The 23,192-nt window shown below is 32.1% G+C and overlaps 1 protein-coding gene across 1 annotated transcript in view; it reads left to right on the top strand.

Annotated features, from left to right (window-relative positions):
• The window catches only part of COL11A1 (collagen type XI alpha 1 chain), a 232,172-nt gene that overhangs the window by 183,698 nt on the left and 25,282 nt on the right, over positions 1 to 23,192 (top strand). The window contains exons 48-55 of the mRNA XM_017863237.1: positions 822 to 875; positions 2,326 to 2,379; positions 3,534 to 3,587; positions 8,164 to 8,217; positions 9,047 to 9,154; positions 9,450 to 9,503; positions 10,152 to 10,205; positions 11,635 to 11,688. Of these exons, the coding sequence (XP_017718726.1) occupies positions 822 to 875; positions 2,326 to 2,379; positions 3,534 to 3,587; positions 8,164 to 8,217; positions 9,047 to 9,154; positions 9,450 to 9,503; positions 10,152 to 10,205; positions 11,635 to 11,688 (486 nt within the window). The remainder of the gene's footprint in view (positions 1 to 821; positions 876 to 2,325; positions 2,380 to 3,533; positions 3,588 to 8,163; positions 8,218 to 9,046; positions 9,155 to 9,449; positions 9,504 to 10,151; positions 10,206 to 11,634; positions 11,689 to 23,192) is intronic.

Genomic DNA, 23,192 nt, shown 5'->3' with positions numbered 1-23,192 from the left:
TTTTTTCTGTCGCCCAGGCTGGAGTGCAGTGGCACGATCTCGGCTCACTGCAAGGTCTGCCTCCCGGGTTCACAGCATTCTCCTGTCTCATCCTCCCTAGTAGCTGGGACTACAGGTGCCTGACACTACGCCGGGCTAATTTTTTTTTTTTTTTTTTTTTCTGTATTTTTAGTCGAGATGGGGTTTCACTGGTGTTAGCCAGGATGGTCTCAATCTCCTGATCTTGTGATCCGCCCGCCTCAGCCTCCCAACGTGCTGAGATTACAGGCGTGAGCCACCGCTCCTGACCCGAAAGAGTTTTTAAAAGTATAATATAGTAGGTTTCATGAGCTCAATGATTTGTGAGATGCAGAAATTGAATTAACAGTTTCAAGAATTCAGAAGATATTTATAACCTTTGAAATATATTAGAATATTTATTTTACCAAACTGGTACCTAACTATAAAAACCTCATGTTCTAAAATGTTTTGGGCCAAGAGTTTCCAGAAATCTGTACCAGGGAAGTTCTGTGTATTATTTGTACAGGACTGAGCAAATGGTTGGGCATTCATAAATTCCCAGATCAAAGTATATCTTTATTGTAACTAAAAATAAACAATATAATATTATACAAAAAATAAATGTTATTTGTAAATGTAGGTGTAAGATTTTATTACATGTGGTCAACACTTGTATAGTAGGTGTTTTAACAAATGTTAGTATCTGAATCTTCATTTCCATGTACTTATTGAACTTTATAGTTGATTTTATCTTAGAAATTGATCAAACGTGTCTTTTAAATACATGAGTGATTTTATTATTTTCTATTATATTTTCTTAGGGTCTGCCAGGCCCACCTGGTGAAAAAGGTGAAAATGGGGATGTTGGTCCCATGGTAAGTTTTTATTTTTTGGTGTTTGATGGGTATGTGTCATATGTATGGCAGTCACTGGTTTGTAAATTATTATGTGTTTTTTCATTACTATGTATATAGTATTGAGGTGTATATAAGCAACTGCCATGCTTTAGTTATTTCTTAGTCTGTAGCTCAGGATTTTTATTTGGAGCAGGTAAAGAATAGGTAATATTCACTCAAGATTTAGATAATTAGCAATTTACACAGAATCAAAAAATAACTGTACTTTGAAACAAATTCTTAATTTAATAAGGAATTATGTCTTAATTAGAATGCTATGACTTATAATTATTTGCATTTATTGATTCTGGCTCTCTAAGACCTGAACTGAGAATTTGAAATGCACATAATTATTTATTTAGCTCTACCTTAGATAAGAAAATAATTAGCAAAGGTAATTGAAATCCATAATGAAATGTGATGACTGCATGTCTTAAGTGTCCCTTTCCTTCAACATTGCCCCCAATTTTCACTTCCTTCAGAATACACATTTTCAAATTTTAACACTTGTCTGTTAGGTTTTATTCTCCTTAGGAATTACACTCAAATCTATTATATTCTTTGAAATGATCCGTATTATCATTAATAAAATTAGATATAAGAAATGCGTAGAAAACTTTGCTGATTCAAATAACTGGTTAATAGTTCCAAGCAGTATCAGATACTTTCCAGATATGGTTACCATGGTTCTGTGAATCATTGATATATTCTTCCTGATTACATAGTAATAGATAATAACAGAAAAGCTTTTCAACCATGGCATTAGAATAAACTGAGATCTTTTAAAAACACTAATGTTCTGTGAAATGTACTAATGTACGGCGAAAAACACTTGCTATAGACTATTTCAATCACAACCTTGAGGTAGGAGATTCTGTCATCAGTATTTTATGTAAAGTGTTCCAAGTTAATTTTACTGCACTGTCAGGAGAGAGAATCTTTGTTTTATCAAATTAAATAATTATTCTTATTTCTAATTCTAGCATATAGAACCTAAGAGTTGACATAGAAAAAGCTAAAAATACGTATCCACAAAAAAGACTTCTATTGAGTTAATGAATTCTAAATCTACTCAAGCACCATTTCTTTTTCCCACTTTACATTTTCTTTATGTTGTAATGTATTCTAGAATGAAATATATCTAATTATATTGTGAACATATTATACCAGACAGTAGCAATAGACTTTCTTGACCCATTTTCTAATCACATTTTTTCTCCTGAAATCCTAATTTCCTCAGAGCTATGTGTAAAGGCTCATTTGCTAACATGATGTTGTATCCATCAAGGATGACTTATAACCCTGATATGCTTCACTAACTATAGTTTTTACAGGCTTAAACTTCTTTTAGCTTTTTAGTCATAAAATGAAAATGTTGGAAACACATTTGAATTTGGTCTTTGTAAACCTCACTATTTCTCTCTTATAGGGTCCACCTGGTCCTCCAGGCCCAAGAGGCCCTCAAGGTCCCAATGGAGCTGACGTAAGAACTCTGAAATACATGTTAATTATTTTGAAATTATATAGGTGTTGTTATTTTATAGCAGATGCTCTCTGTGAGTTATAATGCAGGTAATCACACTATTGTTTAATATTAAGTGGTTAAGAACTCAAGAGTCACCTATTCACTCCACTTCATTATATAACAAAATAAATGGAATTTATAGTGACCAAATCATGGTAAATATAACATAGGTACACATTTTCCATCCAATATATATTTACTGTGACTGAGAAATGTTATAATGTTGTGTATATTATAATTACCACATCATTCAAACCAACATACTTAGACTGTGCCTTGCATATGATAACTCTTATGCCCTTGTTAACAATGGCTTTCATCTAAAAGCTTTGCATTTTGTATTTTCAGTCTATATAATGTTACAGCAATATGTGCATGATAGGTGCACCCTTCATCACATAAAATGTTTTAATTATATAAAGATGATATTCTCCAAGCTTAAAAATTATTTTAGTGTTATAAGATTTTGAAATATAATGCCATATTTATCTTACTGTTACCATTTACGGATCTATGGCTTTGACAGTATTTTTCCTTCTGGCCAACTTTTCACAATGAAGTCTATGTTTTCTTCATGTCTCTGGTCTTCATTTTCTTCATTCTTCTTTAATACCTGCTTTAAATTCTGGCAGGCCAGAACTGAGAAAAAAATAGACTAGAAATGGAGGAGCTAAAAGAGTTTGTAGATTTTAATTCTCCTTAGGTAATTAAAAGCTAAAAGATGTTATAAGGGGTTTGTTTCTTGCCTGGATTATGTAATTCTTAACCAGGGTCATAATTTTGATTTACTACAAAATCACTGCCTAAAACCAATCTAACTATTCTGTTGGCAAAGAGATTGAAACTATGTTTCAGGAATGAACCAGAGTGTGAAAGTCTCCTGCTTTATCTTCAAAATTATAGTGAATTTGAAAATCAGTGTAATATATTAAATTATTTGCTATCCAGCACATTTGACAACTCTATTAAGTATCATTTAGTCTCATTCTTTAAATGACTAAGAATACTCATGCATCTATTTCTCTCTTTTTTGAGAACAACTAGATACATATTTACAAATGCATTATTTTAATAAGAATATGGATAATTGCATTCCTTTTTCTACACTGCAGGGACCACAAGGACCCCCAGGATCTGTAGGTTCAGTTGGTGGTGTTGGAGAAAAGGTAAATATATTAGTGACACACAGTTTGAAACAACATGAATTAAGAACTTTAATAATACTGGGTAGTAGTTTAAGTGCTTCTAGTATGAGTGTTTCTAAGCCTTTTACATAGTTATATGATTCACATGTCATCTAGTAGTTTCAAAAATTAAAGTTAACATGATTTTGAAATATGTTTTGATTGCCAGTTATTATATTGAATGAGTGCAGATATTATTTTCTTTAATCTAAGCAGGAGCCTCATAATTATGGTGTCATTATTATCCACATTTATAAGCTGAGAAAGCTGAGCCCTAGAGGATTCCTGTAATTTCATCAAAGTTTTTCCTTAGAAGGTGACTAAGCTTGGATACATTGCAGTCCACGAATGTCTAGTCATACTCAGTACTCAAAATAGAAGAGACTGGTTGATGTAACTGACTTAAAGGGAAAAAGGAATCCTTCAAGCCACAAAGGAATTAATCATACATTTTGCTACATTTTGAGTTATATTTTCATTACTAATACTCAGACCTATCTTTATCACTTTTCAAAATAGTTGGCATGAGCACAATATCTGGGCTCAGAATAGCTTTTTTTTTTTTTCTTGTGAACATGATTTTGTTTAAAAAATCTGCTCTTCCTTTTACAAAAATGTCAAAATGATCCATTGATTTCTTGTTTAAGCATTCATGCTCACTTCTTAATAGAATTTTCAAGAAAATTATTGATATTTTCTTGTTTTAAAAAATAAACTACCCATTTTCAGAAAGGGAAGAATTATATTTATAACATCACATATTATGCAGTGAAAACACTAAAAATTTCCTTGATTGCTAATATTAAAATATCCGTAGTATAGATTACCCTTTCTTAAAATGATTCCCTTCCTTGGTCTCAAGTTTTTCATATTTTTATTTATACTTAAAATTGATTTCTTTTAATTACAAGCATTATTCTCAGAAAAAAATTTAATTATGATTAGATTTGTTATGATCTTGATATTTACTTCAGCTCCATTGCTTGTTCTAGTATTTTAATTATAATCAATGTTATTTGATTAAGAGAATTTTATACTCATTATCTAATTCTTCCTGCTTCTTTGATTGACAGCCTTTTAAATATATATTCTTAAATTTAAAGTTTATGTGGTTGGAAACTGTTCCAGTAGTTTGGTGTTGAAATTGAAAACACATTTTTTATTCCATTCAGATTGTCCTAGAAAACATTTTTCATGGTGCTGAGGACTCCTATGGGAGGAGCACTGGTCCTGAGGATATCATCACGTGTAGACAAAAACCCCAAGGCACCACCTTTTCCTCTTCTTTTGCATCATCTCCTTTTGGACTCTCAATGTTTGGACTCAATTGTTGTGGGAGCTAGTCCTTCTATGATTTACTAGCTTTTATTGGGCTTCTTTCCTGAAGATTTTTGAATGCAAGAGGGAAAGCTGTCATTATTTCAGGACTCTTGAAATAGGCATGAATGCCAGATGTTTAGAGCTTCTTGGAGAAATTCCTTCCACATTGTTTCCATATTAATTTTAAAGCCTATGTATATTATAGTAACACTTTGCCAAGTTTGACTTTATGAGAATTAATTCAGTCAATCTGAATCATTTTGAATCAATCCGAGTCAAAATGGTGTTACAATAAAAACACGGTTTTAATTTTGCTCCTTTCTTTTGCATTTTTTTTATGTTTGACAGAGAACAGGATTAGAGGCAGATTCTAACTCGTTTTTTTGTGTTGTTATTTTTTAATCAAGGATAAATATTCTATAGATTATTTAAATTTCTCAACATCAGGCTTGATTCTGGCTGAATGTATACCCATTTCTTATATTTGAAAAAATTTATTCCAGTCACTGGCAATGAAGAATAAAAAAGTATATTTTAGTCATGTATGCATTTTGTTTAAATATATTATACCTGTTCTTTATGTACTGTATAATTGCTATAAGTAAGCTTTTGCACTTCAATAATTTTTTCAATAACTTGGAAATATGTTCAGGATATTTTCTTAAGGTTTATAACATATTTTCATAACTTGGCACATACAGAGTAATTTGTTGTTTTTTCTAAAAAGAGTATGTACCTAAACACGTGTGTTATGTAATGGACGGTAAACTGGTTACAATAAGTAATGACGACTTCATAACCTAACATCTCCTTCATTATACCAGTGCTCTATCATAAAACTTATATTAAATATTATTCTTCAGAATGAAATAGTTTGTAGCATTGTGCTACTAGAAACATAGACGTTAATTTATATAATATTAGTCTTGTTGCCTATGGTTTATTTGATTTGTGATTTTGGTCCCACCTTTCTTAAAAATTACTTTAATGAACATTTAGATAAATTTAAATTCATTTTAACTAATTGTCATTTTACATTGTGCACCACTTGGATCTAACATCCAAAATGGTAGTTTTCGTATATTTTGGACCAAATGATATTAATATTATTATTCTTAAATAAAGAGACTTTGTAGTAAAAAGCTCATACTTTTTAAATTTTTTTATGTTTTAATTTTTTTATCACCTCAAGCTTTATCATTAGAAGCAATACTTAAATTCTAAGATTATTTAAACCTATTTTTCACTGATCTCATTTCACTCATTTAATAAAAAGGAAATAATCTTTTCACACATATCCATAAATTTAACTTTATAGATTGAAAAGAAGAACAACAAAACTTATAGAGGGTTACTAAAAATATTTCAACTATTTCTTCTGTAGTTCTTTCTGTGATGTTACCATGAATTAATGTGGTACATAAGAAAACATTTTGGTTATTTCTTTTGCTGTGCAGAAGGTTTTTAGTTTAATTAAATCTCATTTGTCTAGTTTGGGGTTTCTTTTGCCTGTGTTTTTGAGGTCTTAAGTCATGAATTATTTGCCTAGACCAATGTCCAGCAGAGTTTTGCGTATGTTTTTTTTTTTAGTATTTTTATAGTTTCAGATCTTATGTTTAAATTCTTGAATCCTTCTTCAGTTGATTTTTGTATATGGTAAGAGATAGGAGTCTAGTTTAATTCTCCTTAAGGCAAATCAGATTTCTCAGCACCATTTATTGAAAACAGGATCTTTTCCTTTTTGTTTTTGTCAACTTTGTCAAAGATTAGTTTGCTGTAAATATGCAGTGTGATGCCTCCAGTTTTGTTCTTTTTGCTTAAGATTGCTTTGTCAATAAGGCTCTTTTTGTGGTTTCATGTGAATTTTAGGATTTTTTTCTATTTATATGAAAATGACATATTCAATGTACATGCTCAATAGATTTATCATATTTCTAAATAAATATTTTAATATGGACATTTTACAATTGATTTCAATGCCAAAATACTTGTTTCATTTTTAAGATATGAATATCAGCTCTTGGAAATATCACTAAACATATCATTCCATTATACTGAGATAGATGAATGATACCTCTCTTTATAAATAATATAAATGCAATATTTTCTTGTAAGATTTATCCAAAATTCTGGAAGTATTTGCTGTTCATCTTGAGAGATGAAGTAATGTACACATCACACTACTAATAATAGACTCTTGAAAAGTAGTAGATATCTCCACCATTAAGTGGGCAATTTAAGAATTTAAAATATGTGTATGTTCTCAGAGTAAGAAACTATGTACACAAAAATAGTCTCTGCCCTGAAATTGTGTTTGTAGGTAATATGACACATTTACTTAAGAGCAGTGGACTTGTGTCAGGAATATTGGAAATATTAGAGTTAAAAAGTAAGGGAAATATAGGCCTCACTTCTTTTTCAGTTTAAAAGAACAATTACCACTTCACAATTGCTGAGACCACTAGTGTGACTGATTTTGAGTGGAAACATGGTAAATGAATGTACTGTTTTACTTAACTGATTACTTGAACAAGACGTTATATTTTTTGTGCATTTTGAAGTATGAGGCATTAGCAACAGACTTTCATAGGTAAAACCTACTAGTTAAAGAGATGTATTTATTAATCCACTGGGCTAGAAAAAAAGCCATTCATATCTAAACAGGGAGATAATAAAGGCTATCACATTTGTGTGTATACTCAAATGGAGCAGTTTTAATTAATGTCTAAGAAACTTTACATATATTATAATTATTGTCTTTCCTCTAAGCTCTTTAGATTCCTACTAAACAAATCCTATAAAATATCAACATATGTACCAGCAAGTCATCTGTTAATTTGTTGTAGTTAAGAGAAATAAATTTATATTTTAGCAAACAATTTGAAGTTGTTCACTCAATAAACTTATTTGTAATTTGAATATTGACACAGTGCAAATACATAATATTTTAGGAAACACGCATGTCTGGTGATGGTTTTGTGGTAATCTGGATTAATATGCTGACTATTAACTAACCAGTGAGAACTATAGCATCAAGCCTACGTATTTCTGTCTACTTACCTGAGAAATAAAAGCATTGGAGTCACTAATAGAAAAAGTTATTTTGTTATTAAAGTTTTCAATGCCTTTTAAATAATATATAAAAAGGCTAATCTAAAATGATATGATAACATTTGAATTTTACAAATGTAGAATATCATCTCTGTATTCTAATACTAATTTGATCTTCTCTATATAGGGTGAACCTGGAGAAGCAGGGAACCCAGGGCCTCCTGGTGAAGCAGGCGTAGGCGTAAGTACTGTGTTATTGTTAACATAGTGTATTTTTGGTTTGAGAATTTCTTTTACAGCATTACAAACATGTAACTTAACTCTTAGCTGTGATTCAACTTTTTACTTTCCCTTTCCAACCCATTAGGAATAATCACAAATAGAAAGCCTTGTTTAATAACTTTGGATATCCTCTGCATATGTGGATTCATAAACAAATTGAAAAAAGATCATATTTGCTGAAGTTAGAACATTATGGGCTGTTTACTGTATGCATTCCCTTTGATGAACTGTCCATAAAAGAAATAAGCAAAAAAGTCCTGCTGCCTTAAATAAACATGTATCAATCGTATTAGGACTATATTATTCTAATTAGTTTAAACCGGGAGTAAATTTGCCCACCAGGAAATATTTGACAATATCTGGAGACACTTTTGGTCTTCAAACGTGGAGGGTTGGTAGCCATTTAGTAAAGGCCGGGGATACCATTGGACTTCTTAAAGGGCAGAGAACAGATCTCCACAGCAGAAATTGCCTGGCCCAACATGGTGAAACCCCGTCTCTACTAAAAAGTACAAAAATTAGCTGGGCATGGTAGCACATGCCTATAGTCCCAGCTACTAGAGACGCTGAGGCAGGAGAATCTCTTGAACCCGGAAGGCAGAGGTTGCAGTGAGCTGAGATTGTGCCACTACACTCCAACCTGGTGACAAAGCGAGACTCTGTCTTAAAAAAAAAGAAAGAAAGAAAATTTTCTGGCCCAGTGTGCTAAGATTAATAAACTTTTATGCAAAACTTGTAAGATAACTCTTCTTTCCTTCTATTTAAAAAAAAAAAAAAACATGGAGTAGGGTCCCAAAGGAGAAAGAGGAGAGAAAGGGGAAGCTGGTCCACCTGGAGCTGCTGGACCTCCTGGTGCCAAGGGGCCACCAGGTGATGATGGCCCTAAAGGTAACCCGGTAAGTGAGTTTAGTCCCCTCTAATGTGGCATTTATACCAAACTCACCTTGGAGCTTTTCTTAGAAAGGTTAGAAATCCTGAGGCTCTAGACCATAGTTGGTAAATCTGACTTTTCATCATTTCATATATTCATAAGCATTCTCAATTGAATTAATTCTTTAGAAATTTTTTGGCAGGAGAAGAGAAATATTCTCAGCAGGTTTTGCCATGATTTTAACCTCTTAACCTCCAGAATGTCATAACTTTATAAAATTTATTTTCATTTATTTCTTTTCTTTCAAAACATCATTCTAGGGCCCTGTTGGTTTTCCTGGAGATCCTGGTCCTCCTGGGGAACCTGGCCCTGCAGTAAGTATCAGGGAAAAATTAAGAAATTATTTTGGTGAGAATGTTTCTAGTTTCTGTATTGTTAATAAAGAAAAAATCTAATTACCAAGTGAACTCCCAAAACAGAAAGAAAAAGAAAACATAAAAAGTAATTGCAAATGCAGGAAAATTCATATAGTTGGAGACTATTTCACCAACATTGAGTGATTAAGCTCTTCATGCAATGTAGGTGCAACAGTTAGATTAGGTTCCTGGTCTTTGATGGGTTGTAAAAACAAATTATCTGAGTTGTATCATTATTTCAAAGTTACAGGATCTTTGCTTTTCTGTTTCTCTTCTATAATGCAAATCCTATTTAAAACTATACCATGTTTGTTCATGGTGAAAGAATTCACTGGCATTGTATACTAATGACATCTTCTTTCTTCCTTATATAAAGAGCGTGCTGGATTTTAAATTTGATATATGAATAGTAGCAGTTTTACAAAATTTTGTGGGAAGAGTGAGAGGTACCACTATCTTTTTTAAAAGGGTAAAAGAATATAGTGATTTTCTTGTCCATCTGATATTTTTTCTCAAGAGATGGCCTAACATACCTTTTTCCTAATAAGTAGTGTGGTTTATTGATACTGAAATATATCTTGCTTCGTATTTTATTTCCTCTTATAGGGTCAAGATGGTGTTGGTGGTGACAAGGGTGAAGATGGAGATCCTGGCCAACCGGTGAGTAAATGCACTATTTTTTTTTAAGTCTTTATATAGTCTCAAGGCATTTTAATGAGATAATCAGAAGTAATCAGCCTTTGAAAAACATAGCTCTATGTATATGCACTTTTCTGAAAGAATTATCAAAAAAATTGTTGAATTCCAATTAAAAGTCAGTCTTACATGGAGTGTTTCTTATTTGATATAAATTAATGAACAGTCTTTATAATGAAAAGTGTAATCATATCATACTAATGATGTTGTCACACTATATCAAATTCAGTTATCTATTCATTGTGTTAAAAAATTAAAAACACAATAATACTAAAAGAAAAGTTATCTCATCATCAGCAAAAGTTATTATCCCATCATTAACATGAATTATTTTAATTGTGAACCTAAATGAACTCTCAACATAGTATAGGCCTTTTGAAAAAAACCTATGAATGATACAGGTGTGTACTTTGGACACACGTAGTTATTTAGGGAGAAAGTAAGGGAGGTCACTCACTTTAGGAATCAAAGACAATGGTCCCTCAACACAATGTTGTCTCTGGGGCCATTCCTACTAGATGGTTTGCTATCACAGATACAGGCTTATTCTGCATAGATAAGACCTGTGGATCATATGTCAGCCTGTGTATTAGTCCATTCTCATGCTTCTGTGAAGTACACAAGAATGGGTAATTTATAAAGGAAAGAGGTTTAATTGACTCACAATTCTGCATGGCTGGGAAGGCCTCAGGAAACTTACAATATGGTGGAAGGTGAAGCAAGCATGTCCTTCTTCACAAGGCAGTAGGAGAGAGGAGTGCCAAGTGAAGGATGAAAAGCCACTTATTAAACCATCAGATCTTGTGAGAACTCACTCACTATCACAAGAACACCATTTGAGTAACCACCCCCATCACTCAATTGCCTCCCACTGGGTCCCTCTCACGATACATGGGGATTATAGGAACTACAATTCAAGATGAGAACATCTTGGGGACATTTGGGGACACAGCCAAACCATATCAACACGATATATACACCTTGGCATAGAATGTTAGCGTTGTACAAAAAGAAATTTAGAAGTAATAGTATTATGATTTCACATGTTTATGTGATATGAGCAGAATTATTAACCATATGATTATATTAATTAGCATGCCTATTTAATGCCTGCCAGATATAAATTAGCACTTTTTAATAGGACACAGTTTTACATAAAAAGAGTTTGATTCATTTTGTTCTAACTATAAATCATTTTACCATATAAATTTACCAGGTCTAAGTATAAATATCTGAGGAAGTTTAGGTATCTGAAATAGGGCCGAGATTTTCCAGGAAATATTGACATCTGGAAATGAAGAAAGAGGGTGGGTTTCCATCCAGATTTTGAAATTTTATATAGGCCACAAAATAATATCCAATTTTTTTAAAGGTATTTTTTCACATTTTATAGGGTCCTCCTGGTCCATCTGGTGAGGCTGGCCCACCAGGTCCTCCTGGAAAAAGAGTAAGTTTCTTTAATTCTTTATTTAAAACATATGTTCATTAGTCACTATGTATAAATTTATACAATATGCAAGCTGCAGGCAGCATGTTATAAGAATAATGAGAAATATCATAAATCCTAAAAACAATTTGTAAATGTGCCAAATAATAACTAAAATATAACATATTCTAACTATTTCACTGTCACAATAAAAATAAGAAAAACAACTTCTACTTAAGGAGTTTTCTACTCCTCTGTGCTTAGATCTCCCCTTTGTACAAATGTAGTAAATTGTTATAAAAGACTTTGGTGGTATCCTGAACATTAACTCCTGTTGTAATATATGGGGATGAGCTGTCAAAAGTCCAGTGCTAGCTTAAAACATTGTAAAAACCTGAATGCATCAATGGAATGAGCTCAGGAATCAGTATATAATGTTAAATTGCTTTACATTGTCAAACTTCTCTGACTCGGAAACAGTATTTTAATGATGTCCTATAGCATGATATAGATAAGTAGATATTGCTGAAATTATTGGCCATAGTATACCCTAGGAGATTTACTTTCCTGTCCTTTTCTCACTGATGCATTCTTTTCATAATAAAGCAATCTCTGCAGACCTGCCTCTTGCAGCAGCTGTTTCACTTTAGAGTGTTCTTCTGTACCTCCTTCAGTCTATTTTCAAACCGGCACATAAGTAAAATATGTGATAAACATCAAAATATATTTATCAGGCTGATTCCCTCTTCAGTAATCCAAAGTCACTGGATTACAGCAGGGCAATTAGTGCCACTGCTGTTTTCTAATGGTATCTTTAGTTTATGGGAATTTTTGACACTGAATATCCTCACAGTAAACATAGAATGTGAATGGATTTTACTTTTGTCTCTCAGCAATACAAATTTGAATCAATATTTACAAACATTTCTTTTTGCAGAAAATATACTTAATTTACAATAAAACTTATCTCTGAAAACAATTTACTCTTCATTGTCCAAGTACGTTTTTTTTTTTTTTTTTACATTTTCTCTTGTTATTATTATTGTGTCTGCAACCCCAAAGCACGGTCTCAGTATAAATAGATTTATCCCTCAAACAACCATGGGGATGTTATTCTTAGAAAGTAATTAGAAAGTGTTGCATGATTTTTTGATATCCATTGCGTCTTTCTGCTTTAAGTCCAGCTGCTCATAAAACTGTGATGCATAGCTGTCTATTATACTATTTCAGACTTTTTGGAAGAATAATTATATAAAATATCCTTGAGAATGTATTGAAATACTTCTTGAAACAACAGTAAATCATTTTTTTCTTCTTTCTTCTGGCCTCAGATGGTGGGATGCTATATAATGTGGTTGGTAGAACAATGCAGTCATAATAGCTGGCTTTCAACCAAGCTTCACCAGTTACTATCTGTATTACGTTTGGCAAATTGTGTATTCTCTGTTTCTCAGGGGACCTAACACCCACACTAGGGTTGGGTTGAACATAAGATAACTCACGTAACACAATAAAAAAAATATATTCACCTCATAACTGTTGCTGTGTTAGCTCTGAGTTATGGCATAGTTATTAAAAACTTCTTAGCACAAGGATAATCGTCATACGTATAAAGCGTGATGCTTTTGATACAGAGGAAATTAAACCTTGCTTCAAAATGTAGCAGCAAGTAGAAAAGGAGAGACTGTATCAAGATTGATTTTGAATATTCTGTTATATATAGACAGCTTCTCAGCTCATTTCATTACTCAAGTCAAACTCTTAGCAAGTGCTATCTAGTCTAGTTTCATTTTAAAATATGTCAAAAGATTATTTATTTTTTTTTATAAATTTAACTAATTACCATTGGATATTTGAGATGAATTCTCTTAATATGGTAACAGAGTTTTAGAATGAATTCCTTTCTTTAGCCATTCAGTGGTGGGTCACATGAATTATTTATTTTGAAAACAGCTGAATATTTTTGAAAAATGTTTTAAGTAAATGATAAAATAACTTATTAAAGAGTATTAATGGAAACATAAAAGAGAGACATATATGTGTGAACCAGTAAGTCTCATGCCCCCTTTTAGTATAATAATATGACCCAAAACTTATACATAAATCTAAAACTATTACATAAAAATATTATATGTTAAAACTATTAAGCTGTTGTATGAAAGTATTTTAATATAACAATGTGTGACATTATTGATATTATAAACTTTCAGATATTTTCATTCATATTTACTAAAATTTTAAAATCATGATAATATAATGCAACAAATTTTATTCTTTATTATAACATGTTTTTAAAATCATATTTGTGTTTATACTTTGGAATGGGTAATGAATCGACAATTATGAATTTAGTGAATAAGTCAAAACTTCTAGAAGACCTCCCCCCCAATTCTAAATATTGAGAAAATATCATAGAAAAGTCAGTACCATATTCAGAGGTTTAGATATACATTTGTTCTACAACACGAAGAGTTTTAAGTAAGAGGAAAGTTCATGTACTTATGTTCTTATTCATTTAACATCTAAGTTGGACCTCGCAATTTCTAGTTAAATGAGATATAATTTTAAAACATGAGTTAATTGCTGATTCTTAATTCCTGTCTCTTATAATGAAGGATGCATTTTCATATATTAGAAATAATCAGTTATAATAAAAATATAGTAGTATATTAATGGAAATGTACAAACATATTTAGTTACTTGTTGCTTTAAGAACATGAAGCATCCTTTTTTAGTACATTTAGTGTTGCTATAAAGGAATACTTGAGGCTGGGTAATTTATAAAGCAAAGAGGTTTATCTGGCTCACAGTTCTGCAGACTCTACAGGAAACATGATGCCAACATCTGCTTCTGGTGAGGGCCTCGGGCTGCTCCCACTCATGGAAGGAGAAGCAGAGCAGGTGTGTGCTGAGATCACAAAGTGACAAAGGAAGCAAGAAGGAGCAGCAGAGGTGCCAGGCACTTTTTAACAGCCAACTCTCTCAGCAACTAACAGTGAGAAACCACTCACCCCCATCAAGGAAAGGTATTAACCCATTCATAAGAAATCCATCCCCATGACTCAGACACCTCCCATTGGGTTCTACCACCAAGATTTGGAATCAAATTTCAACATGAGGATTGCGAGGGGAGAAATATCCAAATTATAGCAATAATCAATAATTATTTTCTCATCTAGCACTAAAGATTACATGATATTCTGAAATTATAAGCAATTGGTAAATTTTTCTTTAGACATAAATATCAAATACAATTACAAAATAGAAAATTATGTTATTCTCATTCCTGCCAATATTTCTAACTAGACAACCTGGTTAATTCCCCTGATTAAAAGGAATAAAACAATCCTTAAAAAAATAAAATTATGGTTAAGTGGATTGATGAGATGGGTAGAAAATAAGACCCTAAGATAATTTATTTGCAAAGTTATGCTTGTTTTTTAATATAGATGTATAGGCAATGGTCCATTGAAGAAAATGGCCAGAAAAGACCCATAGGTATATGTAAACCTTATTTGTAACTGGACATTACACATCAATGGAAAGTGGCTAGGCTATTGAAAAAATTCTGCTGCGAGAAGTGACTTTCTATATGGAAAAAGATTAAATATACCTCATCTAGCTTATTTCACCGAATTCAATTCCAGTTGATTTATAATCATAAATGTCAAAGGTATACTTTGAAATATTTTAGCAAAAATTATTTGAGAATAATTTTTGACATCCAGTCATAAATTCTGATCACACAGGCGTAATCAGAAAGGAATAGATTGATGTATCAAATTGCTATTACAATTTCCTATTTACCCAAAGTACTTAGAAGACAGTGGAACAAAAAGACCTGATTAGGAGAAAATATTTCTAACATACAGGAAACATGCATAGAATAATTTGTTAGGATATCTAAGTATGTCTTACAAATTATAGTAGCAAGGAAAAAAAGTAGAAAAAATATGCCAATGGCATGAAAAAGTATTTGACACAAATACCCCATGAAAAAAGAAAATATTTGTAGGAATCAGGAAAGTGTGTACTAGAAATTACATTGAGATACTATATCACATCCACTAATTAACAAAAATGTACTTTGACAAACCAAGTATTGGGAAGAATGTTTTCAAAAAACAGTGAAGATTATTATGCACGGCTGTTGTGAGTCACTGGGTACTGCTGCTTTAGGCAAAAAGTTGTAGGTTACCTAATAGAATGTAACATGAACTTTTCCTGTCATCTGGTAATTCCATTTCTAAGCACATATCCTAGATGACATTTTGCTCCAAAAGACTCAAGGAATAATGTTTTGTTATCCTTGTTAATAATAACTACAGACAAGATAAGTTAATAGAGGTATATTCATAAACTAAAATTTTGTATGGCAATAGAAGTGAATGCGCTACAGATCCATGCATAACATAGGTGAATATCAAAATCTAATGTTAAACATTAAGCAGAATAAATATGTGTGTGTTTATACATATGACTTGTGTGTGTATGTGTATATAATGTTTACCTGGAAAAGATAGATTACATTATTTCATGTATATAATATGCAACATTGTTAAGGACAAGTTTAGCATTTAAACATAAGTGGTAAACATGATAAAGAAATGTAAGCCAATGATTAACAAAAATTTAGGATGGTAGTTACTTCTGTGGAATAAAACTGGATTGCAATTGTTACAAGTGGTATGTAGGAAGCTTCTAAGTTAATGATACTGTGCTGTATATGTAATGCATTTGTATATTGAAAGACTAAAATAATATAATATTGAGTCATTCTAGCATGTGCTCTATAGCATTATGAGAAAGTACATTAGTTGAGTTTCCTTTGATTTTTGATAAATTGTTTTAAATTAACCTCATAAAAATTTTAGCACTCTTCTATCCTCTCTTTTTAAATTGCAATTTATAGAATGATAATGAGCTATTTTAATCCATTCTCATCACTTTGTAAAAAAAATTAGAAGGCCTTGTATTCATAAATCAATAATAACATGAGAACGATGGTGACTATGCATTGCTTACAAAGTTATTCACATTCATTTTGATATAACAGAAAAATGAACCTTAGGTCAGTCCAATCGAGCAATAATATGCAGGGTTTTCTCTTTTAAAATATGGCAACAATAAATTGAAACTGAAAGCCATTTAACACAATATGTTAAATTGTTTTCTATATTAGGTTTGGATAAACTGTCATGCTTAATTGCTTCTGTCTGTTTTACATAATAATCTATTTTCTTCACCAGAGTAAAATATATTTTAATGGTGTGAAAAATTACTTTTATGTCAACAATCTTATTATCAAAACTATGATTTGTTCTGGTTTAACACTAGCAATTAATGCTTGCACCATTAATGTACAGCCTACAACACTAGTTAATTTAGTCAATAGCTCTACCTCAACATAAACAAATAGGTGGCTTAGCTTGAAAAAAAAAGAAAAGAAAAGAAAAAAATGGAAACACAGGTCAAATGCAGTGGCTGACACCTGTAATCCCAGCACTTTGAGAGACTTAGGCAGGAGTATTGCTTAAGCCCAGGAGTTTGAGACAACATAGTAAGATCCCCATCTTCTAAAAACTTTAAAAAGTTACCCAGGTGTGGTGGCACATGCCTGTAGTTCCAGCTATTTGGGAGGCTGAGGTGGAAGGATTGCATGAGCCTGGGAGGTCCAGGCTGCAGTGAATCATGACTGTTCTACTGTACTCCAAACTGAGCAACAGAGGGAGACCTTCTCTCAAAAAAAAAAAAAAAAAAAAGCAAACCCAAAAATTGAAGCCCAAATTATTTACTAACATCATTTGCAACCTATAAAATGACACTCCTTTTATCTTAATTTCACTAAAAAGTAGACCAGAATGCTGTTGCATCAGAATCAGACAGAACTTGTTTCAAATCCTTGCTACCTAAAAATGTGACTTGGCATAAGTTAATTTATTTGAGTCTCAGTTTTCTCATTTATAAAGTGGGCATAATAACTAATTTACAACACTGAAGTGAGGAATAAATGAAATTGAGAAAATGTATATTTAAAGCACAAAGCCTAGTGCCTGAATTTGTCAGGATCTCAAACAGTGGATGTTATTATTAAGCATTGAATAAGGGTTTCAAATTGTAGTATTATTTATAAGCTCAATAAACCTTTTATTAAATAAAATAAAAAGATAAAAAGGAGTAAAATATTTTCTTCTGATGTCCTCGTTGTATACATGAAAGGACAGCTCATTAGCAATAAATTCATGGTAAACTTAGTTTTGTTTATTGTTGATTTTGCTTTGGTGTTTGAGTTCAGCGGTGACCAATACTGAACTAACTGGGTGATACACATACAAAAAGGATATAGAATATAATTAACTACACTTTCAAAGTATACAATATTGTCATTTTAAATAAATTTATACTTATACTACTAATATAAATTGGTTATCCCTTGGTGCAAATTCATGTGACATGTATGTTAAGTATTTCCTATGATAACAATTACCAAAAATAGAAGCATTTAAATTCATGACAACTGCATATATTTTTTAATAAAATGTTTTTGTCGAACAGTAGATATTTAAGACCGGTTTAAGAAAAAATAAAGTTATTAAACTATGAGTCAACTGAGTAAGAGGTATTTGGTTATGCCCATGATCCCAGCACTTTGAGAGACTGAGGCAAGAGGATCACTTGAGTTCAGGAGTAGGAGACCAGCCTGGGCAACATGGTGAAACCCTGTCTCTACAATAAAATACAAAAATTAGCCAGGTGTGATGGCATGAGCCTGTAGTCCCAGCTACTCAGAGGTTGAGGTGGGAGGATAGCTTGAGCCCAGGAGTTTGAGGCTGCAGTGAGCCAAGATCACGCCACTGCTCTTCAGCCTGAGCAACTGAGTGAGATACGGTGTCAAAAAGAAGAAAGCACTGTACATAAGTGAGATCACTCTGTTTATACACTGTACATGTGTGAGGTCACTTTGTCTATACCACGGGTGAACACAAAGCATCTAATAATAGAGGGATATAATGCAGAGTGAATTCTATGAATTGAAACTGATTTGAGAACACTGTCACTACAAACCTTTGGGTTCAGTCAGCAGACAGTAATGTCTGATGCAGCAATCAATTTAATACCACTTTTGTGAAAATAGCAAGAACATATTTCTATGCAGTAGGATAATATCTGTTCAACAGGCTCATGGTTTGGCTGAATACAGAATTGCCTTACGATCTGTGTCCCTTTAGTCCATCTAGAAATGTTAATCTTAAATTAGCTTTGTGTATATTTTGTGGAAATTAACATTTCTCAGATCCTTACTTTCCCACTGTGGAAACAATAACAAAAGTCACATTTTTTTTCTATAATATCTTATGTCAGAAGTAGCAATGACAAGAAATGTGTTCAAAAGTATTACCACTTTTTTTCTGTGATTGAATCTTACGCATGAATATGATAATAAAACTTCCTAACAGAATATTGATCACAATGTTGTAAGTGGCAGTGATACTGAGAAAGAAAATTCTAATGGTTATTAAACAAGTAGGAGAATTACATTATCATTCGTAGTACATGTACTTTCTGTCATGCATTTGTAATACTTGAGAATGAATGTATATTTCCTTAAGGAACTGGAAGATTTGTACAGCTTGTTTCAATAAGCCATGGACTTTTAATACCAAAGTTATCATTTTAACTAGTTCCATGTCCTTTTACTGAAAAAAAAAATCTAGAGCTGACTAAAATAATTTAAGCATTATAACCTGAAAATGCACATATTAAATGGAAATTTGAATTCAGCTCATATTGCCAAAGGGAAATTCACAATAAAAAACTAAAATGGTAACTGTTGTTATTAATTGGTTATAATGACAGATGAAGTTTTAACTTACTATGCACACACAAACTATTTATATGTGTGTGTGTATATATATATGTGCACACATATGAAGTATTATAATATATATAGAATTAATTCAAATTTCAAATTCAGACATTTTCTTTTACAAAATCCTTGAAAAATTCTTATATAAATGTATAGGTAGAAAGTACATTGTAATAATAAAATAAATTGTAAATCCACTTAAAATTTCTGTGTGGTACAAAACTGTGCCTTCCAAGTAAGGTCATTATGAAAACAAGGTCTGCATTTAATTTGGGAACCACTGCAGAGATTATATACCCTTCTAGGAGATTCATAGTTCAAGAGGAGTATTAAAGGTTCTGAAAATTTTTGATCAAATGTATTTATTTTTAAACTATTTTAATTATTAATGTTTTAATACTTTTGGGAAAATTGTTCTAATTTTTTAATGTGGGAAACAAAATTCTTGTTCATTTAACATGTTCAAAATGTTTGTTTATCCAAATAGCTAATTTTATACTAAACTTGGCAGTTTATTTGCTAATATTAAAAAATCAAGATCTCCATATACCAAGTCTCTGCCTTTCTCCAAGTCCGTTTTTTCCTCCCTAACTCTCAAGTCACCACATAATCATGCACCCTAATATTCTGCCTCATAGCAAGACAAATGCATAGATGCTTAGCTGCTAGCCTAAGTGAACTCTTAGCAGGTCCATAAAGAGTATCGTGTACTTTCCATTCTTACTCCTTTAAGCATGCATGTGAGTGATCAGAAGGTAAAGTGTTAGAAGAAGCCATCCCTCTCTCATCTACCCACACTGTAAGATTCAGATCAGAGACCAGGTGTTTAGGAAAATCTTTTATACTGCCAAACTGGATCATTGTACCTATTTCGTACACTGATCTCATCTTTGTTTATTTTACAATGTTCTATTTGTTAATTTTTGTATCTGTGTTTGTGACTAAATTCTGTGAATTCCTTTCAGATTTGATTTTATTTGTTATTTATATGCATAGCACATTTTGGAATAGAAGGGATATTTAAATGTTTGTGACATGAGTGGAAAAATGATTACATTACAGAATCATACTGTAAAACTTGAATAGTGGAAAGAAGATTATATTAGATGCTTTATGTGAAGAATAGTTCTCATGAGTAGAAAAATCTGTTATAACAATAACCACTGGTGGAGATTAACTAGGCCCTATTTTAGTGTGTTATGTTTTATGAGGTATTTTCAATAAGAACACTCATTACTTCATGAAAGTACAGCAAGAGCTCACCAGATTAAGTTTTTGCCCCTTCGTTTATGCAAACATATGAGGAATAAATTATTGGGGCAAGAATTTGCCCATAGGCATTGTCTTTGTTTTGTACTGCTATAACAGAATAATACAGACTCTATAATGTATAATAAGCACAGATTTATTGGCTGAAGGATGGGACGTCCAAGATTGAGTGGCCACATTTTGCAAGGGCCTTGTTGCAGTGTGATGCCGTGACATGGTGGACGGACAAAGAGCAGACAAGAAAGAGCAAGATATCAAAATCACAGCCTCAGCCTTTTTTTTTTTTTTTTTTTTTTTTTGAGATGGAGATTTGCTTTTGTTTCCCAAGCTGGAGCGCAATAGTGCGATCTCGGCTCACTGCAACTTCTGCCTCCTGGGTTCAAGCGATTCTCCTGCCTCAGCCTCCCGAGTAGCTGGGATTACAGGCACCTACCACCAGGCCCAGCTAATTTTTTGTATTTTTAGTAGAGACGGGGTTTCACTATGGTGGCCCACCTGGTCTCAAGCTGCTGACCTCAGGCGATCTGCCCGCCTTGATCTCCCAAAGTGCTGGGATTACAGGCATGAGCTGCTGTGCCTGGCCACCTCAGCCCTTTTATATTTATTACTAATCAATTCATGAACCCTCATGACCTTAACACCTCCTATTGGGTCCCACTTCTCAACACTGTGTTGGGGATTAAGCTTTTAACCTATGCTTTTTGGGGAACACATGAGTTTTTCTCTAAAGGACACTTACTACTCTCTCGGGAAAGTATATCTGCTTTCATCCTCATTTTCTTAATTTTGTTGTCATCTGGAAAAAACATAAGGAATAAATAAAGTTGAGAAAATGAGAAAAGAACAGAACAAAGTCATTTAATAAAAAATTTTACTATGAGAGATATTTGTTCACAGAGGGAAGAAATTATTTAGGGAAGAGAAGACCTTTATTTTAATCACGATTTAGTTGCTGTGTTTTCGTTTAGTTATGATGAAATTCTCTAGGCTCTTCTAATTCTGATTTTCTTTCTCCTGTGACATAAAGGTGATATTTTCCTTCTGATTTTAGACAATAGATGGCTTGCTTTTTTAAAAGCCATGCATTGATAAGTCTTTTCTACTATAAACTTCATGTTTGTAAATGCAATCTTTTGAGGTTAAGGCCACATACCATTATGCTACTAGTCTAAGGAAAAACTATCATTGAATAAGGAAAAGCTATTATTTCATTGTATATCATTATTTCTATTTCCAAAATACTAGTCATTATTATTGTTGTATCTACTTTGCATGTTATTATTTTAAATATCACACCAAAATAATTTCTGACTCAACATTTTAACAATAGAACAAATTTGAAATTCATGGTTCAGTACAGAATTCCTTTTGTATAAATATGAAATTTGAAAGATGTCCTTTGAAGTTTTAATGTATATATTATTATTAGCATATTGATTCCACCTTAAGAGATTACCCATAGAATTTATACGTTTCTTATCTTTGGGTTGAGGTACAATGAATGTCTAATAATAGATAAAGTTATAGGAATGACATTGAGAAAATAATTACTAATGATGTCATCATTAACTCTTTCTGAGATAAAATGAGTTCATGGAATTCCATGGAGTTCATAGAATCGATGAAGTGCTTGATATTCATTTTATTCATCTTTACTTTTTGTATATATTCATGGGGTGCAAGTGTAATTTTCCTATACTGATATTGCATTGTGATGAAACCTGAGCCTTCAGTGCATCCAACACTGAAGCAATGCTATTGTACCCTTCAAGCAACCTGTCATCATCCACTGCTATTGATATACAGTTTAAAATATGATATAAAAAGCTGGGATATATTCACCATTAGAATATTAATATGGCATCTGAAAAGGGAAAGTCTTCCTCCTGTCTCGCCTTATTCTCACCAATTAACATGACTACTCTCTGCAACCACCACCCCAATCTCAGTTAATGATTTTGAGCACAATTTATTATGAAAATTAAAGTAAATGAATGGAAAAACAACAGAGTCTTAGGGAAAAAAATAAAAAGCAGTTTCTTGGAGATCATTAAGTTTATTTTTCAGTTCTGTACTCATACTTTTGGATGGCATCTGAAGTGTAAGTTTTTTTCAATTTTACTTCCAATATTAGGATTTAAAAAGTGATATTCACTTTCGTTTTACCTATTTATGTGAATTGCATAGTTCTCAAAAATGAAAATACTGTGTCTGTTGACCATCATAATTTAAAATATTGTGTTTCTTTAGTTGTTATGTGATCCTGTAAGAATGCATCAACATATACATATTCTAAGATTAAGAAAGGGGCCATTCTTAAAACACATATGAGAATACAAGTAGATTGCCGAGCGCGGTGGCTCATGCCTGTAATCCCAGCACTTTGGGA

Source organism: Rhinopithecus bieti, unplaced genomic scaffold (assembly GCF_001698545.2).
Source record: "Rhinopithecus bieti isolate Rb0 unplaced genomic scaffold, ASM169854v2 scaffold_67730, whole genome shotgun sequence".
Classification (NCBI taxonomy): domain Eukaryota; kingdom Metazoa; phylum Chordata; class Mammalia; order Primates; family Cercopithecidae; genus Rhinopithecus; species Rhinopithecus bieti.
The sequence above is the reverse complement of the archived record's forward strand: the minus strand, read 5'-3'. Positions and strand labels throughout refer to the sequence as shown.